Source organism: Xiphophorus couchianus, chromosome 19, assembly GCF_001444195.1.
Source record: "Xiphophorus couchianus chromosome 19, X_couchianus-1.0, whole genome shotgun sequence".
NCBI lineage: Eukaryota > Metazoa > Chordata > Actinopteri > Cyprinodontiformes > Poeciliidae > Xiphophorus > Xiphophorus couchianus.
This window is the reverse complement of record NC_040246.1, coordinates 24,163,405-24,182,977: the sequence shown is the minus strand read 5'-3', so window position 1 is coordinate 24,182,977 and position 19,573 is coordinate 24,163,405. Positions and strand designations below refer to the sequence as shown.

At 48.0% G+C, this 19,573-nt stretch overlaps 2 protein-coding genes across 8 annotated transcripts in view; one reads left to right on the top strand and one right to left on the bottom strand.

The window, feature by feature from the left end:
* apoba (apolipoprotein Ba) overlaps positions 1-14,023 on the bottom strand; it is a 27,111-nt gene extending 13,088 nt beyond the window's left edge. For 2 of the 4 annotated variants that reach the window (XM_028000933.1, XM_028000934.1), the window contains exons 1-24: positions 11,571-12,105; positions 10,588-10,617; positions 10,218-10,330; positions 10,004-10,149; positions 8,587-8,734; positions 8,334-8,486; positions 7,887-8,011; positions 7,733-7,809; positions 7,197-7,653; positions 6,304-6,448; positions 6,084-6,230; positions 5,775-5,983; positions 4,988-5,195; positions 4,738-4,908; positions 4,449-4,652; positions 3,562-3,726; positions 3,277-3,482; positions 3,004-3,186; positions 2,752-2,882; positions 1,792-2,002; positions 1,531-1,703; positions 1,267-1,442; positions 474-595; positions 9-382 (exon numbers count right to left, since the gene is read on the bottom strand). In XM_028000933.1, the coding sequence (XP_027856734.1) occupies positions 9-382; positions 474-595; positions 1,267-1,442; positions 1,531-1,703; positions 1,792-2,002; positions 2,752-2,882; positions 3,004-3,186; positions 3,277-3,482; positions 3,562-3,726; positions 4,449-4,652; positions 4,738-4,908; positions 4,988-5,195; positions 5,775-5,983; positions 6,084-6,230; positions 6,304-6,448; positions 7,197-7,653; positions 7,733-7,809; positions 7,887-8,011; positions 8,334-8,486; positions 8,587-8,734; positions 10,004-10,149; positions 10,218-10,330; positions 10,588-10,617; positions 11,571-11,622 (4,126 nt within the window). In that variant the 5' untranslated portion in view covers positions 11,623-12,105. Of the gene's footprint in view, positions 1-8; positions 383-473; positions 596-1,266; positions 1,443-1,530; positions 1,704-1,791; positions 2,003-2,751; positions 2,883-3,003; positions 3,187-3,276; positions 3,483-3,561; positions 3,727-4,448; positions 4,653-4,737; positions 4,909-4,987; positions 5,196-5,774; positions 5,984-6,083; positions 6,231-6,303; positions 6,449-7,196; positions 7,654-7,732; positions 7,810-7,886; positions 8,012-8,333; positions 8,487-8,586; positions 8,735-10,003; positions 10,150-10,217; positions 10,331-10,587; positions 10,618-11,570; positions 12,106-13,415 lie in introns of those variants that run through there. The other 2 variants (XM_028000935.1, XM_028000936.1) reach the window with 2 other exon arrangements.
* On the top strand, positions 12,229-19,573 carry dglucy (D-glutamate cyclase). Of its 4 annotated transcripts, XM_028000964.1 has the most exons (15): positions 12,238-12,338; positions 12,544-12,677; positions 14,033-14,112; positions 15,059-15,212; positions 15,347-15,629; positions 15,779-15,929; positions 16,002-16,124; positions 16,214-16,411; positions 16,503-16,620; positions 16,999-17,141; positions 17,211-17,310; positions 18,222-18,370; positions 18,469-18,588; positions 18,673-18,833; positions 18,902-19,573. In XM_028000964.1, the coding sequence occupies exons 1-15, from the start codon at positions 12,330-12,332 to the stop codon at positions 19,076-19,078; spliced, it is 2,100 nt and encodes a 699-aa protein (XP_027856765.1). In that variant the 5' UTR covers positions 12,238-12,329; the 3' UTR covers positions 19,079-19,573. The 4 variants fall into 4 exon arrangements, with proteins under 4 accessions (XP_027856766.1, XP_027856765.1, XP_027856762.1 ...); XM_028000965.1 differs by lacking the exon at positions 12,544-12,677 and having other exon boundaries at positions 12,229-12,338; XM_028000961.1 differs by lacking the exon at positions 12,238-12,338 and having other exon boundaries at positions 12,345-12,677.

Genomic DNA, 19,573 nt, shown 5'->3' with positions numbered 1-19,573 from the left:
GAGTTTACCTTCAAGTTCATACGAAAGTAAGCGTATTGGGGACTGAGCCATGGCCTTGTACTGTGCTATGTAGCTAGGAATATCTACAGTGCTGTTGCCTCCAGAGATCGATCCTTCCCAGCTGTACAAGTTACTGTGGATCTTGGTCGATGCTTCAGCCAGTCCGAGAAGAGGAATGGGGAGATCCAAAGAGGTTGGCACACTGAATGATGGGAGTACAAACGTTTTAGCTGGTATATGTAACCCAATCAGTGGTAACTCTATGACTGGAAAGAACAAAGTCTTTGGAAGATTCAGCTCCTCTGATGTTTTGCCCCCAAGTGGAAGAGGGAGACTGATGATTGCCTTTTCTTTGTTGAACTGGTATCGAAACAAACTGTCACTGTTCAAATCAAATCAGGTACAAATTATGAGATGGAATGAAAGTCTTATTGATATTTAAGACACTTCAGATTTCTGTTTGAAATACTTACGACTGCAGAAACAGTTTCTCAGGCAGGGGCGGCAACATGAGGTCTGAGATGCTCCTCTTACTTCGAAGATTTACAAGAGAAGGGAACTGAGCCGTCAGTTTGTCCAGCCAGTTGTTGCCTGCCTTCAGAGACAAATGAATGATAATTTATGATATGAAAGAAAGCAATCAACTCTATAATTTTATTGAACTTTTCCTGTGTAAAGAGAGCAGGATGGAGTTTGTCTATAAATAAACATTCAGAAACTGAGTGTGATATGCTTTATTTTTATTTCTTTTACCACTGTAGGCTGTAATGTAGATGTTTGGAGTTGCCCTAACTGGATTTCTTGTTTTAATAACTACAGTATTCACTCAATTATTAGTAGGCTAACTGATAAATACTGCTGCATAAATGATGTAGCGCTTTCACGCGCTCCCCCAGTGTCTCATAAACATCCTGCTGCAGTATAATGGCAAACATTTGAAAATATATCATAAAGAAATGTCCATAATAAGGTCTTAGCTGTGGACACAGCGCCGTGAGGGTCCGTGCCGTCACTCAGGTCCGTTTAGAGCTGGACGCTTGAAACCCGATAACCTGATGCTGAACAGACTTGTAATATCAGAACTTGTTATATTGAGGTTTTTGTTCACTATAGTATTGGTGGCTTGTATAATTGGAACATTATAGATGTGGATTAAACCAGTAAACCCACTGAAGGACCAGGTACCAAATGCACGGCCCGCCACACTTGAGAGTTTTCTGGACTAAAAACAACAAAATATTTGCTGACGTGAATAAACATTTGCACCTCAATCCCTTTGGTGACTATATGACGCAACTTCATGTCAGTCTTTGCCACTTTCTGCTCCAACATATCATCGACGAGCTTCTGGAGCTGCATGTGACGATCTTCCACATGTGGAATCATCTTTTTTATCTCTGCAGTCAGGTCTGTTTTCAGTTCCAGCTGGACTTTATCTTCATCTGAGGAAGGAAAAACCAAAGAATAGTCCACTATGCAGATAATTTAAGGTTTTAAAACCAGAATAATTCAGACACCAGCAAAAAATACCATATTTTAGAGAAGCTTTCTGTTGGTATGAAGCTGCAGGGAGGTGAAGGACTGATTCCAAGACCATCAGCACATTCTCCTCATTTTTCAGGGTTGCAGTGACGGATGCATCCGTTTCCAGAGACGGGATGTCCATCTGGAGCTGCATCATGACCTCCTTCATCATTTCATGTCTGCATTTAAAATAAGAGCATGGACTCTTGCAGCAGGGCACCGTGAACTGCTGAGCATTGGTTTCCTCCAGAGTTTTCAGGGACTGACCTGGCACGTCCTGCTAGAGAGAACTGTGTGACGTTCCTGTTGGTCACGTCGATGCTGAAGCCTCTCGTCTTCCGTCCGTCTCCATCCGTCCGGGTTACAGCCAGGCTGACGGTCGCCTCCACGTCACAGTCAGGAATGAGCAGCTCAGCGGAAAAGGTGTTTTTATTCTGGTTGTACTTGACAGATGCGGTAGCCTCCGTTGGCTCTTCACCTAAATGCAGAACAACTTTAACTCATTACTTGGGTTTCATCAGAACTATAGAAACAAGCAGTTTCAAAATAAAATGCATCGACTCCGAGATGTCTGTCAGAAAACAGCTCAGAGCTTTCTGCTAGGTTTTAGGCCACAGCTTCACTGCTCTGGATATTTATAAATTGAGAGTCCACGTGGTTTGTAGACTCTGACTCCAGTTAAATGTGACAGGAGACTCAATGTTAATATTCAGAAATGACCTCAGCGCAGCCTGAAGGAGTTCCTCCCATCCAGTTAAAGAACAACTGCTGTAATACCAGTGTAGCACCAGCAGGTGGCGATCATGATGACATAACCCAGTGACTCCCATCCCTGGTCCTCCACACACTGCCCTTCACGTTTCAGGTGTTCCTTTGCTTCAGCCAGGTGATTTCAGTTGACAGGCGTTTGTTGAACTGCAATCAGCTGAATCAGGCAAATTACAGCAGGGAAACATTTAGAACATGCAGAGCAGACCAGGGATAGAAAACACTGCCCTAAGGGACCACAGAGTCCAGACCAATGTCCTCATACTTATTATTATTGCAACTGGGACTAATGGATAGTCTTCTAACTGGACTGTTGTGCAGTTGCAGCAACGGCCCATTAACTCCATCAGAACCCAGAGGATGCCCCGCATTGCAGCCGTCAGTCCTGGAAGTTTCAAATCCTGGATCCAGGATGTAATGAGCCCGTCTGAACAGTTTCATCGGTGGGTGGACTGGTACCTTCTGCCCTCAGGGTGAGCTTTAGGGATTGAGCTTTGTGTCGGCCCTTTCTGCCCTCCTTCAGGGTCTCGTCGCTGATGGAGGCCGTGTATTCGGAAACTTTTCTTGTGGGCTGGAGTTCAACTGCAAACCTTCAACGAGTGACAACAGTTTGACGTTCTTAGTTTATCTGGGTAAAACTTAATAGAAGGTAAAATGAAATAAATCGGTGTCTCTTGAAGCCATTGTGACTGGAGCAGACGTTCATCTTACGTAGCGTCTCCAGTCAGAGGGAAGGAAGACGCCTCTTCCACAGAGGAAGCATTGGTGTAGCTGACCACTGTGCAGAGGTTGAGTCCTTTAAGCAGAAGCTGGCAGTTGGTGTGGTCAACCCGGTCCTCCACCAGAGATGGCACCGGCTTAGTTTGTCTGGATGAGATGGACAGCAGCTTGTTGCTTCATCCAGACACCAAGAGAAGAGAGAATGAACACCAGAACAGCAACCAGAGGAAGAGCTTCATTTGCTTCATCAGAGATGCTGCTGACCTGATGCTGAGCAGCGGACGGTTGGACTTTGGAGCTGGGATGGACAGTTCAACCTGGTTCTTCTTCACAGTCACTTTGGCCTGAAATGAGCTCTCGTGGTAGAAATTAGTGAGCATCTCAGTTCCTGCATCCACGTAGTCTGGAAGGTGAACGCCCATATGGGTAATGAACTCCAGCCCTCCTGAAGGCATAAAGGACACGCCAGTCTGCAGAAAGGAAAAAAGGGAGCAGGTGAAGAATGTAGAAGCAGGAAATCCTGATGATGATGAAGAAAAAGGGATCTACCACTGTGGAGGGGGTCAGGCCTCCTCTGGCGCCGGCAGCAAACACTCCAGACAAGGAGAACTTGAGAGGAAAACCAGAGGCAGTGGGGAGAGAGAAGGAAGTCTCCATGAAGACGTAGTGGAGAAACATCTCATTTTCGGTGCTGGAGGTCAGCTTGGAGAAGACCTGACGGTGACGTAACACAAAGTGGATGAAAGGCAGAGAAACGTTCTAGTTTCATTCTGGTCTCTGAAAGGGGTAAGTACTTTCAAAAGTTCTGTAAATCATGTAACTATGACCATCAACATTCAGAAATGTAGCCTGACTATTTTCATCCTGGACTGATAAATTAAGACAGTCCCTAAAATAGAAGCATATCATCCCAATAAATACTGAAGTATTTCTACAACTTTCTGGATAAAGTCTGTCTCGGAGGAGGAAAGTGTAAGGTCATCCAGGTGAGTAAAGAGTGGCATCATCTGCATAAAGGTGCACTTCAGCTGTAAGGAGTCTTAAAATCTTATGAAAATTAAATATTTATCTTCAAAAACACACTGTCAGGCCCCATCAACCAAACCAGCTGCTTCGTATCCAAACCATGACAAATTAACGTCATGGAATAAAAGATCAAAGCATGAAACATCGCATAGTTAATCACAGCAGAAGTTATGGATTGAGGTCAAGAACGCGTCGAAGGCATGTCCGCCTTTCAACCACCGGAGAAGAAAGGCGGCATTTCAGTCATAGGTTTTCCCACCTAGTGTGGAACCACAGCGTTCCTTTCTGGCATTACTCAGCTTTAACGAGACGTTTCTACATGCAGGTGATCTGTGTGAGAATAGTCGGGTTTGTTGAGACAATCGGTTGCCTGGATCATTTTGGCAAAGAGTCAGCAAAGCCAGTCTGACCTGTGCAGGTAGTTCTCTGATGAAGACATGGAAGTACATGAACAGAGTCTCAAACATTTTTCTCATTTCACTCGTCTTCATATATCCGATTTCATCGCCCAGCAGCCGGAGGAAGACAGTAGCTTCAGGAGCTGCAGAGACCTGAACGTCATGAAGGAGCTGCTGAAAGCCGTCTTTGATTGCCTTCAGATGAATGTCTGGAACCTGAGGAGACATCAGCAACACTCATTTCATTGAAACCCTCCTGCAGAAGCCTTAAAGAGGTCATGATCCCAACAGTTGCTGCCACCTGTCTCCTCTTTCTGCCTGGACCAGGGGAAATCCGGTCCAGAACTCCTCGGAGCATCGGAGCTCTGTCGCCTACAAACCTCATCAGCCTGGAGAAAGATTCGAGTAGGAAACCCTTCTCTCCAAAAAGAGCCTCGACTGTCGGCTCAAATCCTGCTCCTTCAAGCCCAACCTGGAAGGACACTTCCTGGTGAACCATCTTTCTCTTTCCGGGTTTTTTCATCATGAAGAACTGATCTGCTGTCACCAACCTGAAACATATCAAAGCTGCGATCGTAGGCCTTCAGAGACGCCTCCAGCTTCATCTCCTTGGGCAGCGTGTTCCCGCTGTCAAAGATGACGTTGCTCTGGACCGAGCCCAGCGGGGAGCTGAGCACGTAGTTCTTGGACAAACCATTAAACACGGAGTCGGTGGATGACGGTTTGTCCTGCAGAACTGCCCCAATAAGCTGTCTGAGTCTGGAGACGGAGACAGCATGTTCAGAAACCATCCCACAGCCTGGACCATCAGTTCCTCCCAGTTAAAAACACACATTACAATTTATTTAGCGTAAAAAAAGAAAAACAGAACTGGACTCAAAGGATTGGAAGAAGCAGCAGAAGTGATTGTTGCCCTCAATGATTCAATTCAATTATAATCTGCCTGTTTACTGCCAAGTCTGAACAGGTTCTAAAAGACTGCCAACATCCAACATCCTGGTTTCAAAGCAGAACAACCGGACCTGCAGAGAATCAACCGGACCGCTGACGATCAACCGGGTTAAATTTAAAAAATTTAAACATTCATTTAGTGAAGATTGGAGGAATATCTAGAGCAGGAAAAGAGCAGGGTTGTCCTGGTTAAATCTAAGGTCCAGCATTTTGAAGGGAAGCAGTTAGAGTAGGTCAAAGGTCATATTTCAGGTGTTCTGTGCTCTACTCCAGACAGTCTAGCTTTAGCATTTATTGATGATCTCCTACCAAAACCAGAAGATCCTCAGACAGGATCCTGATAAATATGAATCCGGCCATGTTTGGAGATGTAATCTGATTACTCACTCAGGTTTCTCATCATCAGAGTTCTGGATGTTTTTTAGGTGGGAGAGCACGAAGCTCTTTAGCTGCTCATCCTTCTCGCCCAGCAGGCCGCTGCAGATCTCCCTGATGAGGGCGGAGTCTGGGTCCTTCATCAGCACCAGGTACGCTACCAGGCGTTTGTCAGCGGGACTCCGGGGGTCCTGGTACGCTTCCAGCAGGGAGCGCCGAATCTGTGCCCGACCAAATATTCAGAGCTCTTGTAACAACAGCAACATTTTCTGCTAAAAAGCCAAATAACCCAGAACGTGTTTGATTCATGAGGAGTCCCACCTCAGCAGTAATGTCCATCAGCCTGAAGGCCTGGATAGCTGCCTTCTGATTGGATAAGGCAACATCTGGTTTCTTCAAGCATCGCAAAATCGAGGAGATGAGTGATGGGCTGACGTCTTGCATGGCCCGACCCATAACACCAACAACCTGCAGGAGAGGAAGAATCACACTCCACCAGCTGGTGCGGCACTGCTTCAAATGCTAGTGGAACCTTGCTCACCCTGAGGACCAGGAAGGCCTCCTCTGTGGGATCTGGAGCGGGGTCCCGGTTAGGGTCCCGTACTTCCTCTGAGCAGTTGTTTAGGATTGTCTCCATGAACTTTGACACCTCAGTGATCTCTGGAGTAATCTGTCCCTGATAGAACCTGTAAGCAAACATTTACAGCTTTCAAATCCCCAGCTCCGTGTTACAGCTGGGGCGTTAGCATTAGCATCAAACGTTAATGTTGCTTTCGTAGCATTTTGATAAAAATGTCCTCTAAAGTTATTCAACTCAAACTGACAATCTAGGACCATCAGAGTGAATGTTAACATGAACATAAACATTAGCATGTGCGTTAGCATTAACATTAGCATGAACCTATTTGAATTAATGGTTGACACTACCAAGACAACCTTAGTTGATGATACCAGGACAACTTAACCCACTTTACTTAGTGGGTTAAGTTGTCCTGGTATCTGGAGGCCCTTAGATCATCATCCATCCATCCATCATCCAACCATCATCATCCATCTGTCATCCATCAGTCATCTATCCGTCATCCATCCAATCTATCCGTCATCCATCCATCATCCATCCATCCAACATCCAACCATCATCCATCCGTCATCCATCAATCAATCATCCAGCATCATCATTCATCTGTCATCCATCTGTCATCCATCCATCTTTGGCCCGTCTCTATTTTAGTTTCTATTGTTCTTTAACTCCATCCGCTTTACTTAGTCAAGTTTAGTTTATTTAAGGGTTCCTCTTTGTCTCATCATGGGAATCTTAACAACAAGTATTTCTCTGTCCAATCCTGACCCTGACTGCTCACACAAACACATTAGCGAAGACCTCACTGTCCCTGTAAGACATTTGGACTCCCTGTTGCTGAAGCCCTGACTCACTTTCTCACAGTTTTTGCCAGAGCGAACATGATGGCCTTGCTCTGTTTGTGCTGAGCCATGCTGAGCATGTCTCTCACACGTGCTGCATCCGGATTGGCCTGCAGAGCTAGCGCGTACACCAGAGCATCCACCTCCAGGGAGACCCTGTCAATGGTCCAGATGACCTGCATGATGGCACTAGTGCACTCTGAGGTTCCACACTGGAACAAGGCCTGGAAGGTCAGCCAGTTGGACACTTGGACCATCTCGGCAACCGTCTGGCTGAGGGTCTCGTTCCTCAGGACTCTCAGGTTGGAAACCAGCTTGTGGAAAAGGCTGGTCCGTTTCTGACCCTGATCTGTGCTCGTTAGCACCACCAGTTCCTGCAGGGTGTCCAGAACGGCATCCTTCATCTGGACTGGAGTTTTGTCTTCTGGTTTATCAAAGTGGAGAGGCTTTGCCTGCAGGGGGTCTGCATCTGTGAGCAACAAGTTGGTGTTTTAGGTACCAAGTTTTAAAAAAGAAAATCCACAGCATTTTTAGAAATAACAGCTCACCAAATCTTCTGCTACTGGTTCTTTTTACACTTTGAAGGCTCAGATCCTGGGTCACCGCCGATGAGATCCCGTTCTTGCTGAGATGCAGACGACAGTGTGGATAAAAACCTTCAATACTCTCCAGAAATGCAGCTCAGCTCTGAGTCAGACTCACCCGCTGGAGAACGGCAGGTATATGTGCTTTTCGGTGCATTTGGCTGTGGTGATGTGTGTTCCTCTGTTATCAAACTGGTATCTGCAGCTCTGAGTGCTGCTGATGAGTTTTGAGATGGGGTTGTGCTGAAAACCAATCAGTGAGCAGTTATTTCTGTTCAGTAGAACCAAAAGCAGCAGGAGGAGGAGCTTCTCCCAGCTGTTACATGCTAGCATAGTGAAGTGGTTTAAGTTAGTCCTGGCAAGTTTATCTAGTCTAGACTGGATAAACTTGAGGACAGTTTCTCTCCAGGTTATCCATGATGTGAGGCTGGAGGGTCAGAAAGTTCCTGAGACTTTGAATGTTCCTTTACAGCCTCTGTGCTGCGGGTGAAGCTGCACCCTGCAGGCAGGTTACACTTTCCAGAAGTCAACAATCTGCGACATAAAGCAAAGAATGTTTTCTCACCAGCTGCTGCAGCAGAGCAACTGGGCTGCTGGTGACAGTCCTGCCGTAGAACTGGTCACACTGGGACAGATCTCTGGAAACACTGGCGTCTGTGGCAACATCCTGCCTGGAATGAACCGTGACTGTGGTGAGACAGCGACCGTGGACCGTACTCTGAGGGAAAACACAAACACCGGCTCAGAGACCACAGATCACTGTTATTCTTGAAGCGTGTGAAGATGGTCCTGCTGTCTCCGACCAGTTGGACACTAACCACCAGACCAGTCCGTCCATCCTCCATGATGGGAACCAGGAATGCAGAAATGATGCCTCTCTTGACGTTAAGGATGTTGATGGACTCGTCCGCCTTGGGGTAAACCTCCACACGGCCGTTTGAGTGGACACTGACCTTCAGTGGACTCCTGGAATAAGACACTTGTGTTTCAGCACAAAGTAACATTAATTAGGAGAGAAATACAATTTTCTGAAATGAGTAATTAACACAGATTTAGCAGAGATTTCGCTGATGCTCTCCAGGAGATAATTTGGTGTCAGACCAGGAATCCGTCTCATCTCTGTTCTTCTCTTTAGTATCTTTTGATTGTCACCGGATCTCAGAAATGTCACTGCTTGTGATACCTGGATCACAAAAGGCAGGGATAGTAAGAACTTCTCCACATAGTTCTTCATGACGAACAAGGAATGACTTTTATCATCTTAGGAACTTCACTAAAATTACACATCCATTTCTCTGTTGACCAGTCCACTTATATTTGAACCAAAACAAGGAAACATGAGCACATTGCTTCAGTACTGGCGCCTGTTCACTGACCAGGTTGAAGCTCTAATGGACTGCTGCCTTCCTATCTGTGTGTCTGCAGCTGAAACCTCAGGTTCTCCGATCTCAGGGTCTGCGGCTTAAAGCCAGAAAAGACCTGTTGGAGCGGGCTTTTTCCTTTCTGGACCAGTTTCTCTGCAGACTGCAGCTCGACACGTTCTGTTTAGGTTTTAAAAGCCCAGTTGTTCTCTCAGGTTTATGCATCTTAGTTTTATTGCTTTTCTTGGCGTCATTTTGGTTTGATCAGTTTTTTATCCATACTGTTATGGTTTTTATTCCAACAGAGCGCTGTGCAGGCTGTTGTGTCATTGGTCAGAGGTTTATAGGATTGTTTAATGCACTCAGACAGAAATGTTCATCTGGTTTATGTATCTGCAAGAAACATGAATACTTTTGAGAAATGTTTAGTGAGGAATTATCTACATTTTGTATGATTCTTCACTAAATTACTCCAACGCCTCTCAGATGGCTAAAAACTCCTGAGTGGAAGTTGCAACATTGTCGTCCACAGAGGAGTCTGTCTGCAGAAAGGTGGCGCTCTTTCTGTGATGCTTGGTTAAAAGAAACTGGAGGTTGCAGAGAAGGAAGGGAAGCCTGGCGGTTGAAGCAGGAAGTGAGTCCCCAAGCGGTCTGCGTCGCTGTGTGTGAATACGAGCGTCCCGAAACTCGGCGCGCAGTCACCTCATGTGACATCAGAAGTGGAAACTTTCCTCAAAAACCAATCGAGTGAAGCTGTTAAAGTTTGCAGCTTGAAGTGTCCTGCTGTTTTTCTGGGATGGATCTAAACTCATCCAGGCCTAAAAATGCTGAAGTCAGTTCGCTCTGCTCAGGTTTTACCGATATGTGCTCTGACCTCTCCATGACGGCTTTGAAGGTGTCGGAGTCGGGTGCCGGGTCGTAGGCCGCCTCAGCCCGAGCGTCCGTGGTGAACGCTTCGCTGACGGTGCAGTCTCTGGTGTGCATGATGAACCTGCACATCTGGGGGACTTCAATCTCTACCTGCAGACGTGGGACGAGTCAGTGAGGGGACCTCAGATAAGAGCTGTTATTAGTTCAACTGTTTTTACCTCACAAGTGACTTTAGGTCCATTTTGGAGGCTAGCAGAACCCGGCGCTACGTTCCGGCCCTCTGCGCTGTACCGGTACACATACTTCCTCTGGACCTTAAATCTGGAAGCCACTGAAAAGAAGCATCTGCATCTTTATGCTGAAGGCATCACTTCAGTCAATGTCATATTTCTACATCCTCCTGTACGTCAGACAACCCCTCCAATACTGGACCAGCTGACCTTTGAACCCTTTCTGGCAGAGCTCCTGCTGCTATTTCCAACAAACAGGCCATAAGCTCAGAGAGCAGCATTGATCCATCAGCAGCTCTGTGTCTGTTTGCTCTGGATCGACCCCTGACCCCACATGTGTTTGTGTTAGATAACTTACTCTGACATGAAGCTGGTTCCTCCACATCCTCTGGAAAACAAACAGCAGAGTTAGAATGAAGCAGCTGATGATCATCAACAGAAGATCCTAATTAAACCCAGATCAGATATTCTAAAGGTAGAAATCTGGAGAAGGATCCAGAAACATTTCTGCTGTTCCAAAAGAGTTCAGTGACCACCGTCATTGATCAGTAGAAGAAGAAAAGAACCAGCAGGAGACCAACGATCAGGATGGATGGATGATGGATGGATGATGGTTGGATGATGGATGATGGTTAGATGGATGGATGATGGGTGGATGATGGTTGGATGGATGGATAATGGTTGGATGATGGATGATGGATGGATGATGGTTGGATGATGGATGATGGTTAGATGGATGGATGATGGGTGGATGATGGTTGGATGGATGGATAATGGTTGGATGATGGTTGGATGGATGGATGATGGTTGGATGATGGGTGGATGATGGTTGGATGATGGTTGGATGATGGTTGGATGATGGGTGGATGATGGTTGGATGATGGTTGGATGTCATCATAGATTAAGAATCATTGCAGAGATGTGAGCTGTCTTGGTGGTTGCTATGGTGATTCCCAGTGTTTCTGGAGCCCACAGCACCACAGACAGATCAGGCCTCCACTGTGTATTAAAGGGTTAGTTGCGTCATCAGCAGAGTTTCCTCCATCAATCAGCTTTTTATAAAGTATTAAAGTATTGATCTGGGAAAAGTTAATAATCATTAATCAATAATATCATAATAATTAATGACCTGAAAATATTTAGCTCTACAAACTCTGGAGCCGCTGGACGCTGCCAGAGTCACCATGGCAACCTTTACTGGTTGATTCTGAACAGCAGAACCAGAACCAAGACGTTACCGCTACAGATCCGAATCAGCAGATCCTGCAGCCAGCTCACAGACCCGGGTCGGTGATTACAGGTCCAGATGTTCTGAAGTTCTACAGGAAGGTCCAGACTTACGTGCCAGAGCGGCGCTCAGCAGCAGGAGCAGACACAGCGGGCCAGAACCCATTCTGGGCCCAATAACCGGGTTGATCTCTTGGGTTTTGCAACCAGGCCAAACAGACGAGTTCTGCTGGTGTACCTGGAGTGTCCAGCATCGACTGTGGCGGCTCCAGTCCGATCGGATCTTTTATCTGCTGCGGTATCAGACGGGTCAAAGTCCAGACTGTGACCCGGTCAGCTGGTTCTGATTCCAGTTCCCTGCAGCTCCTCCTGAAATCTTCTGGACATAGTTCTGGTTCGGTGGTCGAATTCAAGGTCTTCCCAGACTCCAGCAGGACGGATCCGCTGGACCTCAGAACCAGAACGATTTAGAATGGGTCCAGAAATATTCACACCCTGCTAGAGTTCAGGAGCCAGCTCCCATCCATCCAGCGCTGTAGCAGTTCTGCTTGGGTCCACCAGGAGGCGCTTTTCATAAAGAACCAGGCTTTTATGTGAACCAGGAGCTGAAATCATTTTCAGAGGAAATAATTTTCAGAGATCTGACCTTGAGACGGACTCGACTGTCTGAGAGTCGTTTTATTTTGAAAGCTGACCTACAGCGACGGTATTAAGGAGCAAATGAAGGAAATACTTTAGTATTTTATCTTAGTAGTTGTTTTCGTCCTGGTGACTTCCTGTCAATACTTCAGTCCAGTAGGTGGCGGTAGCGCTCCTTCATGGTTGATCCGCCAACCGCCATAAAACACGAGAAGAAAAAGGACGCGGAACTTGATGCGGAAGGTAAGAAGGAAACGGCGATGATCCAGAACGACTTGCTGATATCAGAAAATCACCTGATTTTTAACTATTTGAACATGTTTACTCTAAAATGTGGCTTCCGGTTCTGGACGATTCTTCTTTTTTAATAAACTTGATTATTTGACATTTGATCCCGACAGACAGAATGAGCTGCTGTTTTTATTTCCTCTTTGGTTCTGATTTAAAGGTTCTTTTGGACCAGGAGCCTCATAGCTGGAGGAAAATATTCAAACCCTTTCAGCTGTTTCGGTCCGAGTCCAGCCTCAAGTCTGCAGACCGAACCGAGTCTCCATCGCCTGAACCCCAGATCTGCAAACCCGAGTTACCGCATGAAATTTAATAATTATCCTAAATCTAGTTGGTTTTCAATCATTTAGGCATAAGCTGATTTATACTATTCTAAAAATTTATCAAACGTAATTTAAATAGAATAACTAAATGTTGCTGTTTTAACTCCGTCAAGCCGAAGGGCAATAAAACCACCAGAATGAAGTTAATTAACAATATTTATTGTTAGATAATAGGGTTTCCCGCTAACTTTATCCATTCGGTGTCAACCAGATAATGTTCAACCCGAATTTAAAAACCACTTCAACCCGCATAAACCACTGAAAACGGAAGATTCACTGCAGAATGATCACATGCAATCAAACTCAAGATCTCAGATAATTAAGATCAACAGCCACATGAAACCTGAGTGTTCAGGAAGTGACGCAAAGACAGACGGAGGACAAACAATAAATGTTAGGTTGTCAGTCTGACGTCACAAACACTGAGGAGACAAACAACCCAAACTGGACGCACTAACAAGAACATCAAACTCTAGAAGGAAGCAGTGATAAAACAAAAAGACAAAAATTACTAAATGCTTATTAAATCATTTTAATCAAGTCGATCTAAAACATTCAAACACTGAATACCTGCATCGCATAAACCAGACCTCTGAAGTTAAACTAGATGTAATAAATCTGGTGCAGCCCTACCAAAAAAAAAAAACACTATATAAAACCAAAACCATCCAATTCATTCTGATTAATAGAGACTAATGTATCAACCTACCTGCGGCGTCACGCCCAGGTGACGCTGCGCTGCGTCATTAATAAAGCAGCTTTGAATAAAAACACACATCAGCACAAAGTCATTAAGAGAATCGATTTAAAACAGTTTTCCTCCAAACACACAGCCAGCAAACAGCGTGAGCCCGACACACACCTGGTCTCACACACAGGAAATGAACACCTGGCCTCCAGCTTCCAGCTTCCCTTTTATGGAGGCTCAGGCTGCGGAGGGAGCGCCACCTGGTGGTGCCGCCTGCTACATTCCTTTTCTCAGTGGCGACGAGCAGCTGGTCCTTTTGGCTCTAAGATGTTGGAAAATTATTCCTAATTAAGCCTTTAATCTCTTTCACACATGTTCAGATTTAAGGAATAGTGGAGGAGAAAGTTAACATTGACCAGTCTGGCTGGCCGGTCGTCCACCGGACTGAGTCCAGAACCAGGGAAACATGGTGGTGGCAGCATCAGGCTGTGGGAGAACAGATGGAGATAAATCCAGGAATAAAACCTGAGACTGGATTAGACCAGACGTTCTGTGCATGCTCATAATGTCCCCCCATGTCTCCATGGCAACTGCCCCGGAGGTAGACATGATCTCTGGTTTCTCTGGTTTCCCTGCAGGCCAGACATGCTGTCTGCCATGAGGACAGGCTGCCGCCGGACCTGGAGCGGTCTCAGGAGACACTCGTCTTCGTCTCAAGGTGACGACCTCCATGACCTTGGTAACCTGGAGCTTCCTCTGCAGGGGTAGGGTTCTGGTCTGGAGAGACAGAACGGCTCTGAGATGGATCAGAACCAGATCCTGGAACCACAAAATGAAACGAGCTGAAAGTTCTGGAGGAAGAGCTGAGACTGGAAAGACTGGTTTATACTGGTTTATACTGGAAATGTCGGAGATCAGAGCTGCAGGCTGAGCGAACCAGAACCTCTACTGGTTCTGGATGCATGTTGGATGGATGGATGTTCAGACACTGTCGGGTGGCGGTGGTAGTGCAGGTCCTGTTAGGACGGCGCCCCCTGCCTGTTAATGTTTGCAGGGCTTTGCTGCTCATTAACGGAGCGCTTCCTGCTGTCCGGTTCTTCAGCCGGCAGGCTCCAGGAATCGCTGCAGATTATAATCCGTATCTGAATATGCATCAGATCCAGAATGTAAGCCGTCTTGGTCCAGGAGAACTCAGGCTGTTAATCAGACAGAACCATCCCAAAATAAGAACCACGACTGGCATGGCTCACGGTAAGATGGCTTTATGACCTGCGGCGTTTGGACTTTACTCCTGCAGTAGCTGGGACCAGATTCAGGGAGTAAATGTGTTACATGAACGAAGCCTGAAAACTAGAGCTAGAGCAGGGTAACTAGAACCGCTCCTGTAGGTGTCTAGAAAGTAAACGGGTCGTCTGCCTCGGTCTAAAGTTCTGTGTCTGCAGGCTGTTGGATTCTTCAGGGTTTATGAACAGAAATAGCTGAGTATCATCAGCATGCGCTGAGTTCTGTGGAACTCCACCAGTAACTCTGGAGTGTGAAGATTTGTGGCCCTGTGGACCCCGGCCCGGCCCTGTGGACCAGAACCAGAGAGGCTGCAGCGTTAACCATAATGATTCTGATCGGGTCCGTTCAGCATCTTTCTGACCGCAGTGTGTCTTCACCAGGATACCAGCAGGCCAACGTGGTGGTCCTGCCGCGCCGCATGGCCGACGACTTCGAGGACTTCTGTCGCAGTAACCCCGCCCCCCTTCCTCTGCTGTACCGCAGCCAATCAGGAGAGACTTCCTGTGAACCTCTGGCTAAACATGCTGACATCAGGTTGGTGAGAATGAAAGATCCTCTGCTGCTGCTTTACATCCAGCAGAGGTTCTAGAACCTCCCGGGAGGTTCTGGGCTCCTGGGCCACGGCGGCACCACCAGAACCCGGTTCCCTCATGGTGTCCTGTCTTCAGGACGGATGTCTCCGAGTTCTGCGTCTATCAGGACGGCCGTCTGGTCAAGACCATCTCCAGCCTGCAGAGCTACAGCGATCCGGCCAGGTGGGTCAGAACCGGGCTAGCCCATCTAGGGTCTCCTGCTGCTAACTGCTGGTTCTGTCTGTCTAGAACCGGGTCGCCACTGGCAGACATGGTGACCTTCTACCTGGGCTGCAGTTTCGGCTTCGAGGGCCGGCTGGAGGAGGCCGGGGTTCCAGTCCGGAACGTGGAGCAGGGCCGGAACGTCAGCATGTTCCGGGTAGGACAGCAGCGGTTCTGTTCAGTTCTGAACTCGACCAGAACCTGACTGGAACAGTCTGGTAAAGCCAGACAGAACCACCGCTGAGGGTTCTGCAGGTACCGTACGGTGTCCTTCCTCTGCTGACCCCTAGTGGCGGTGTCTTGCAGACGGCGGTGCGCTGCGTTCACAAAGGGGAGTTCCGCTGCCCCCTGGTGGTCACCATGCGCCCGGTGCCGGCCGGGCTGCTGGACGCAGCGGTGGAGGTGACCCATCAGAACCCACGGGCCCATGGCGCTCCGGTTCACATCGGAGACCCAGGTGCTGAGCGGTCCGGACCGGCTGGGAGCCAGAACCACCTGCTGAGGCTCATCGGTGTTGCTTTCTCTGCAGCTCTGCTGGGCATTCTGGACCTGACCCGACCGGACTATGGCGACCCGGTGGAGCTCCGACCCGGTGACGTTCCCGTCTTCTGGGCCTGCGGAGTGACGTCTATAGAAGCCATCCTCAGCAGCAGTGAGGGACCGGAAGTGACCGGAACCGACCGGATCCGACCAGCAGTTATGTTCACATGACCATCACTGCTGTCTGTTTGGACCTTTCAGAACCGCCTCTGGCGTTCAGCCACTCTCCGGGCTGCATGTTCCTGACCGACGTCCCGGACGCCCCGTCAGCCGGCACCGACCCACAGCTGGCCCCGCTCTGCTTCCTGGTTTCCCACAATCCCCTGCTCTACAGCCTGGTCTCCAAGGCGACGGCCGGGAAGATCCGGCAGCTGGAGCGGATCATCGGGGACGACCCGGGTAAAGGTCCAGTTCTGATGAGAGGGACCACCACCTCAGAAGGTTCTGGTCGGGTTCTAAAGGTTCCGGTTCTGGTTCTGTGGTTCTGCAGGCGAGCGGGGAATCGCAGCTCTGTTTGTCCAGGATGAACTCCTCCGCTGCTGCCTGGCGCTGTCCCACTCCTCCTCTGTTGCCATAGTAACCGGTTTCCCCACACATCACCAGCACAGGTAAGCTGCACACCTAGTTCTTCCCGAACAGAACCCACAACAGAACCGGTCCGATGTGTCCTGACTTCTTAGATGAAACTTTAGATTATTATGCAGAGAGATTCCTATTACTGCAACCTGGAACAGGAGTTAAACCAGAGGAAACTAACTTACTGACTAACTAACCAACAGGAGCATCTAGTTTATTTACTTTGGATCAACATTCTATTATTTTCCTTCTTCTGCTCTTTCCTTTGTTTGTATTTCTTTTATTTCCTGTAAAGCTCTTTGTATTGCCTTGTTGCTGAACATGTGCTATAGAAATAAAATGACCTTTACCTGACTCCTGGGTGTACTTACTTCCTAACTGACCTCGGGTATCTTCCTGTTTCCTGCTAGTCCTCCGGATGAGACGGACGGTCCGCCCGGAGCTATCGCCATGGCAACCATGTTGCTGTCTCTAGGGAAACGGGTGACGCTGCTGACGGACCGCAGGGCAGCGGACATGAACCGAGCTCTGGTGGACGAAGCGGTGAGGACAGGTGAGGCTTTGGGCGGAGCGCTCATCGGATTTAAAGAGACAGACCCTGATTGGACGTTTCCTCCATTAGGAGTCCTCAAAGCTGCCATCCCATTGGTCACCTTCGAGGATCGCGGTCCTGACTCTGCAATGCACTTCCTGTGTCACCATGGAGACCCCACCAAGCCCAGGTCAGATGACCTGAACACTGTCGGTCGTCACTCAGGTCCCTCTAAGTAGAGCAGGTCCAGGAGCTCCAGCCCACACCATCACCCTCCACCACCGTGCTTCTCAGTATGATGTGTTGGGTCTGCAGGCCTCAAACCTCCTGGTCAAAGAATGATTGGTGACGAAGACCAGCAGTGGACCCACTAGCTAAGACGCTAGCTGTGCTAACCAGAGGGCGCTACTTATGAACATTAGGTCCCCTAAGTACCAAAATAGTACTTAGCAGAAGCTAATACTAAGGCTCGATACCAGGCTAGTGTTTAGCAGAAGCTAATACTAAGGCTTGATACCAGGCTAGTGTTTAGCAGAAGCTAATACTAAGGCTTGATACCAGGCTAGTGTTTAGCAGAAGCTAATGCTAAGGCTCGATACCAGGCTAGTGTTTAGCAGAAGCTAATACTAAGGCTCGATACCAGGCTAGTGTTTAGCAGAAGCTAATGCTAAGGCTCGATACCAGGCTAGTGTTTAGCAGAAGCTAATGCTAAGGCTCGATACCAGGCTAGTGTTTAGCAGAAGCTAATACTAAGGCTTGATACCAGGCTAGTGTTTAGCAGAAGCTAATGCTAAGGCTCGATACCAGGCTAGTGTTTAGCAGAAGCTAATACTAAGGCTTGATACCAGGCTAGTGTTTAGCAGAAGCTAATGCTAAGGCTCGATACCAGGCTGGTGTTTAGCAGAAGCTAATACTAAGGCTCGATACCAGGCTAGTGTTTAGCAGAAGCTAATGCTAAGGCTTGATACCAGGCTAGTGTTTAGCAGAAGCTAATGCTAAGGCTTGATACCAGGCTAGTGTTTAGCAGAAGCTAATGCTAAGGCGCCCACAGCATGGTTTACAACATAGCATGGTCTTTGTGGTTGTGCCGCCTCTGACCAGGTTCGACCACCTGGTGGCGATAGAGCGCAGCGGCCGGGCTCAGGACGGCAACTATTACAACATGAGAGGACAAAACGTCAAACACCTGGTGGATCCCATAGACGACCTGTTCCTCACCGCTCAGAACATTCCCGGAGTCATGACCACAGGTGAGTCCGGCTCCGTCCCGGCCGGCGCAGGAAGCCCGACGCCGTGGAGCCGGCCCGGTTTCTCGGAGTGACCGGTCAGGTGACCCGTGTTCCCACAGGGATCGGAGACGGAGGCAACGAGTTGGGGATGGGCAAGGTGAAGGAGAAGGTGAAGCAGCTGATGCCCAAAGGAGACCTGGTGGCCTGCGACGTGGCGGCCGACTGCGCCGTGACTGCAGGTAGCATCCAACCGTTCATCCAACCGCTCATTTCATCCATCGATTGTGCGACATGCTGATGGTTCTGGTTCTGACCCGCTGCAGGCGTCTCTAACTGGGCCGGCTACGCCGTGGCCTGTGGGCTCTACCTGCTCCACACCTGTCCTGCTCACCAGCGCTACCTGAGGAGAGGACTGGGACTGGAGCCGGTGACCTCTGACCTGCAGCTGAAGGACTGGAGGAGGAACCTGCCGTCGGTCCAGAAGGTACCGTAAGGTTCTGATGGTACCAGAACCATAAAGCGACGTCCTAACGGTGGCTCTGCGTCCACCAGGAGGAACTGTTCCTGGGAACGCTGGTGCGTTTCGGAATACGAAGTGGGAAAACTGGGAACCTGGCCATGGAGGTGGACGGCTTGACCTTTCACCCCACACACTCCCAGATGATCAGCCGGCTCCTGGAGGTCACGCTAGGCTCCCCGGGTCAGAACCGACCCGTCGGCCATGATTAGGTCCTTGCCACGGAGTGGCAGCCAGTTGCCATGGTTACCGCTCTGAGAGGAGGCGCCGGCTCAGGAGCGATATTATCAATCCTTTATGATTTCGCAGTAATAAAGATGTAAATCATGACTAATTCAGTTCACCAGAACCGGGTCCGGAACTCTCCTGGCAGAATTCTGGACCCCGTTCTGGATCCGTTTAAATTCAAGAATTTTCACTTTTCAGGAAAACAAATGAAGTTTTTCAGCTGAAACCATCAGGACATTTCTAAACGGATCAGAACCTCCTGCGGTTTCTCGGTTCAGAAAATATTATTTCTATATTCATAATTAATGTGAGAGAAATTTAACGCTGAACCGATTTGGATCAGTATCAATGTTTCTGTCCTTTACGAACCTTTGATTCATCTTGAAATGAGTTTTATTTTATTTTATCTGCCGTTTATATTTAATGATTGTTTCCAATTTGCTGTGATGCAAATAAAGTCAAAAGCATCTTTCTATAAA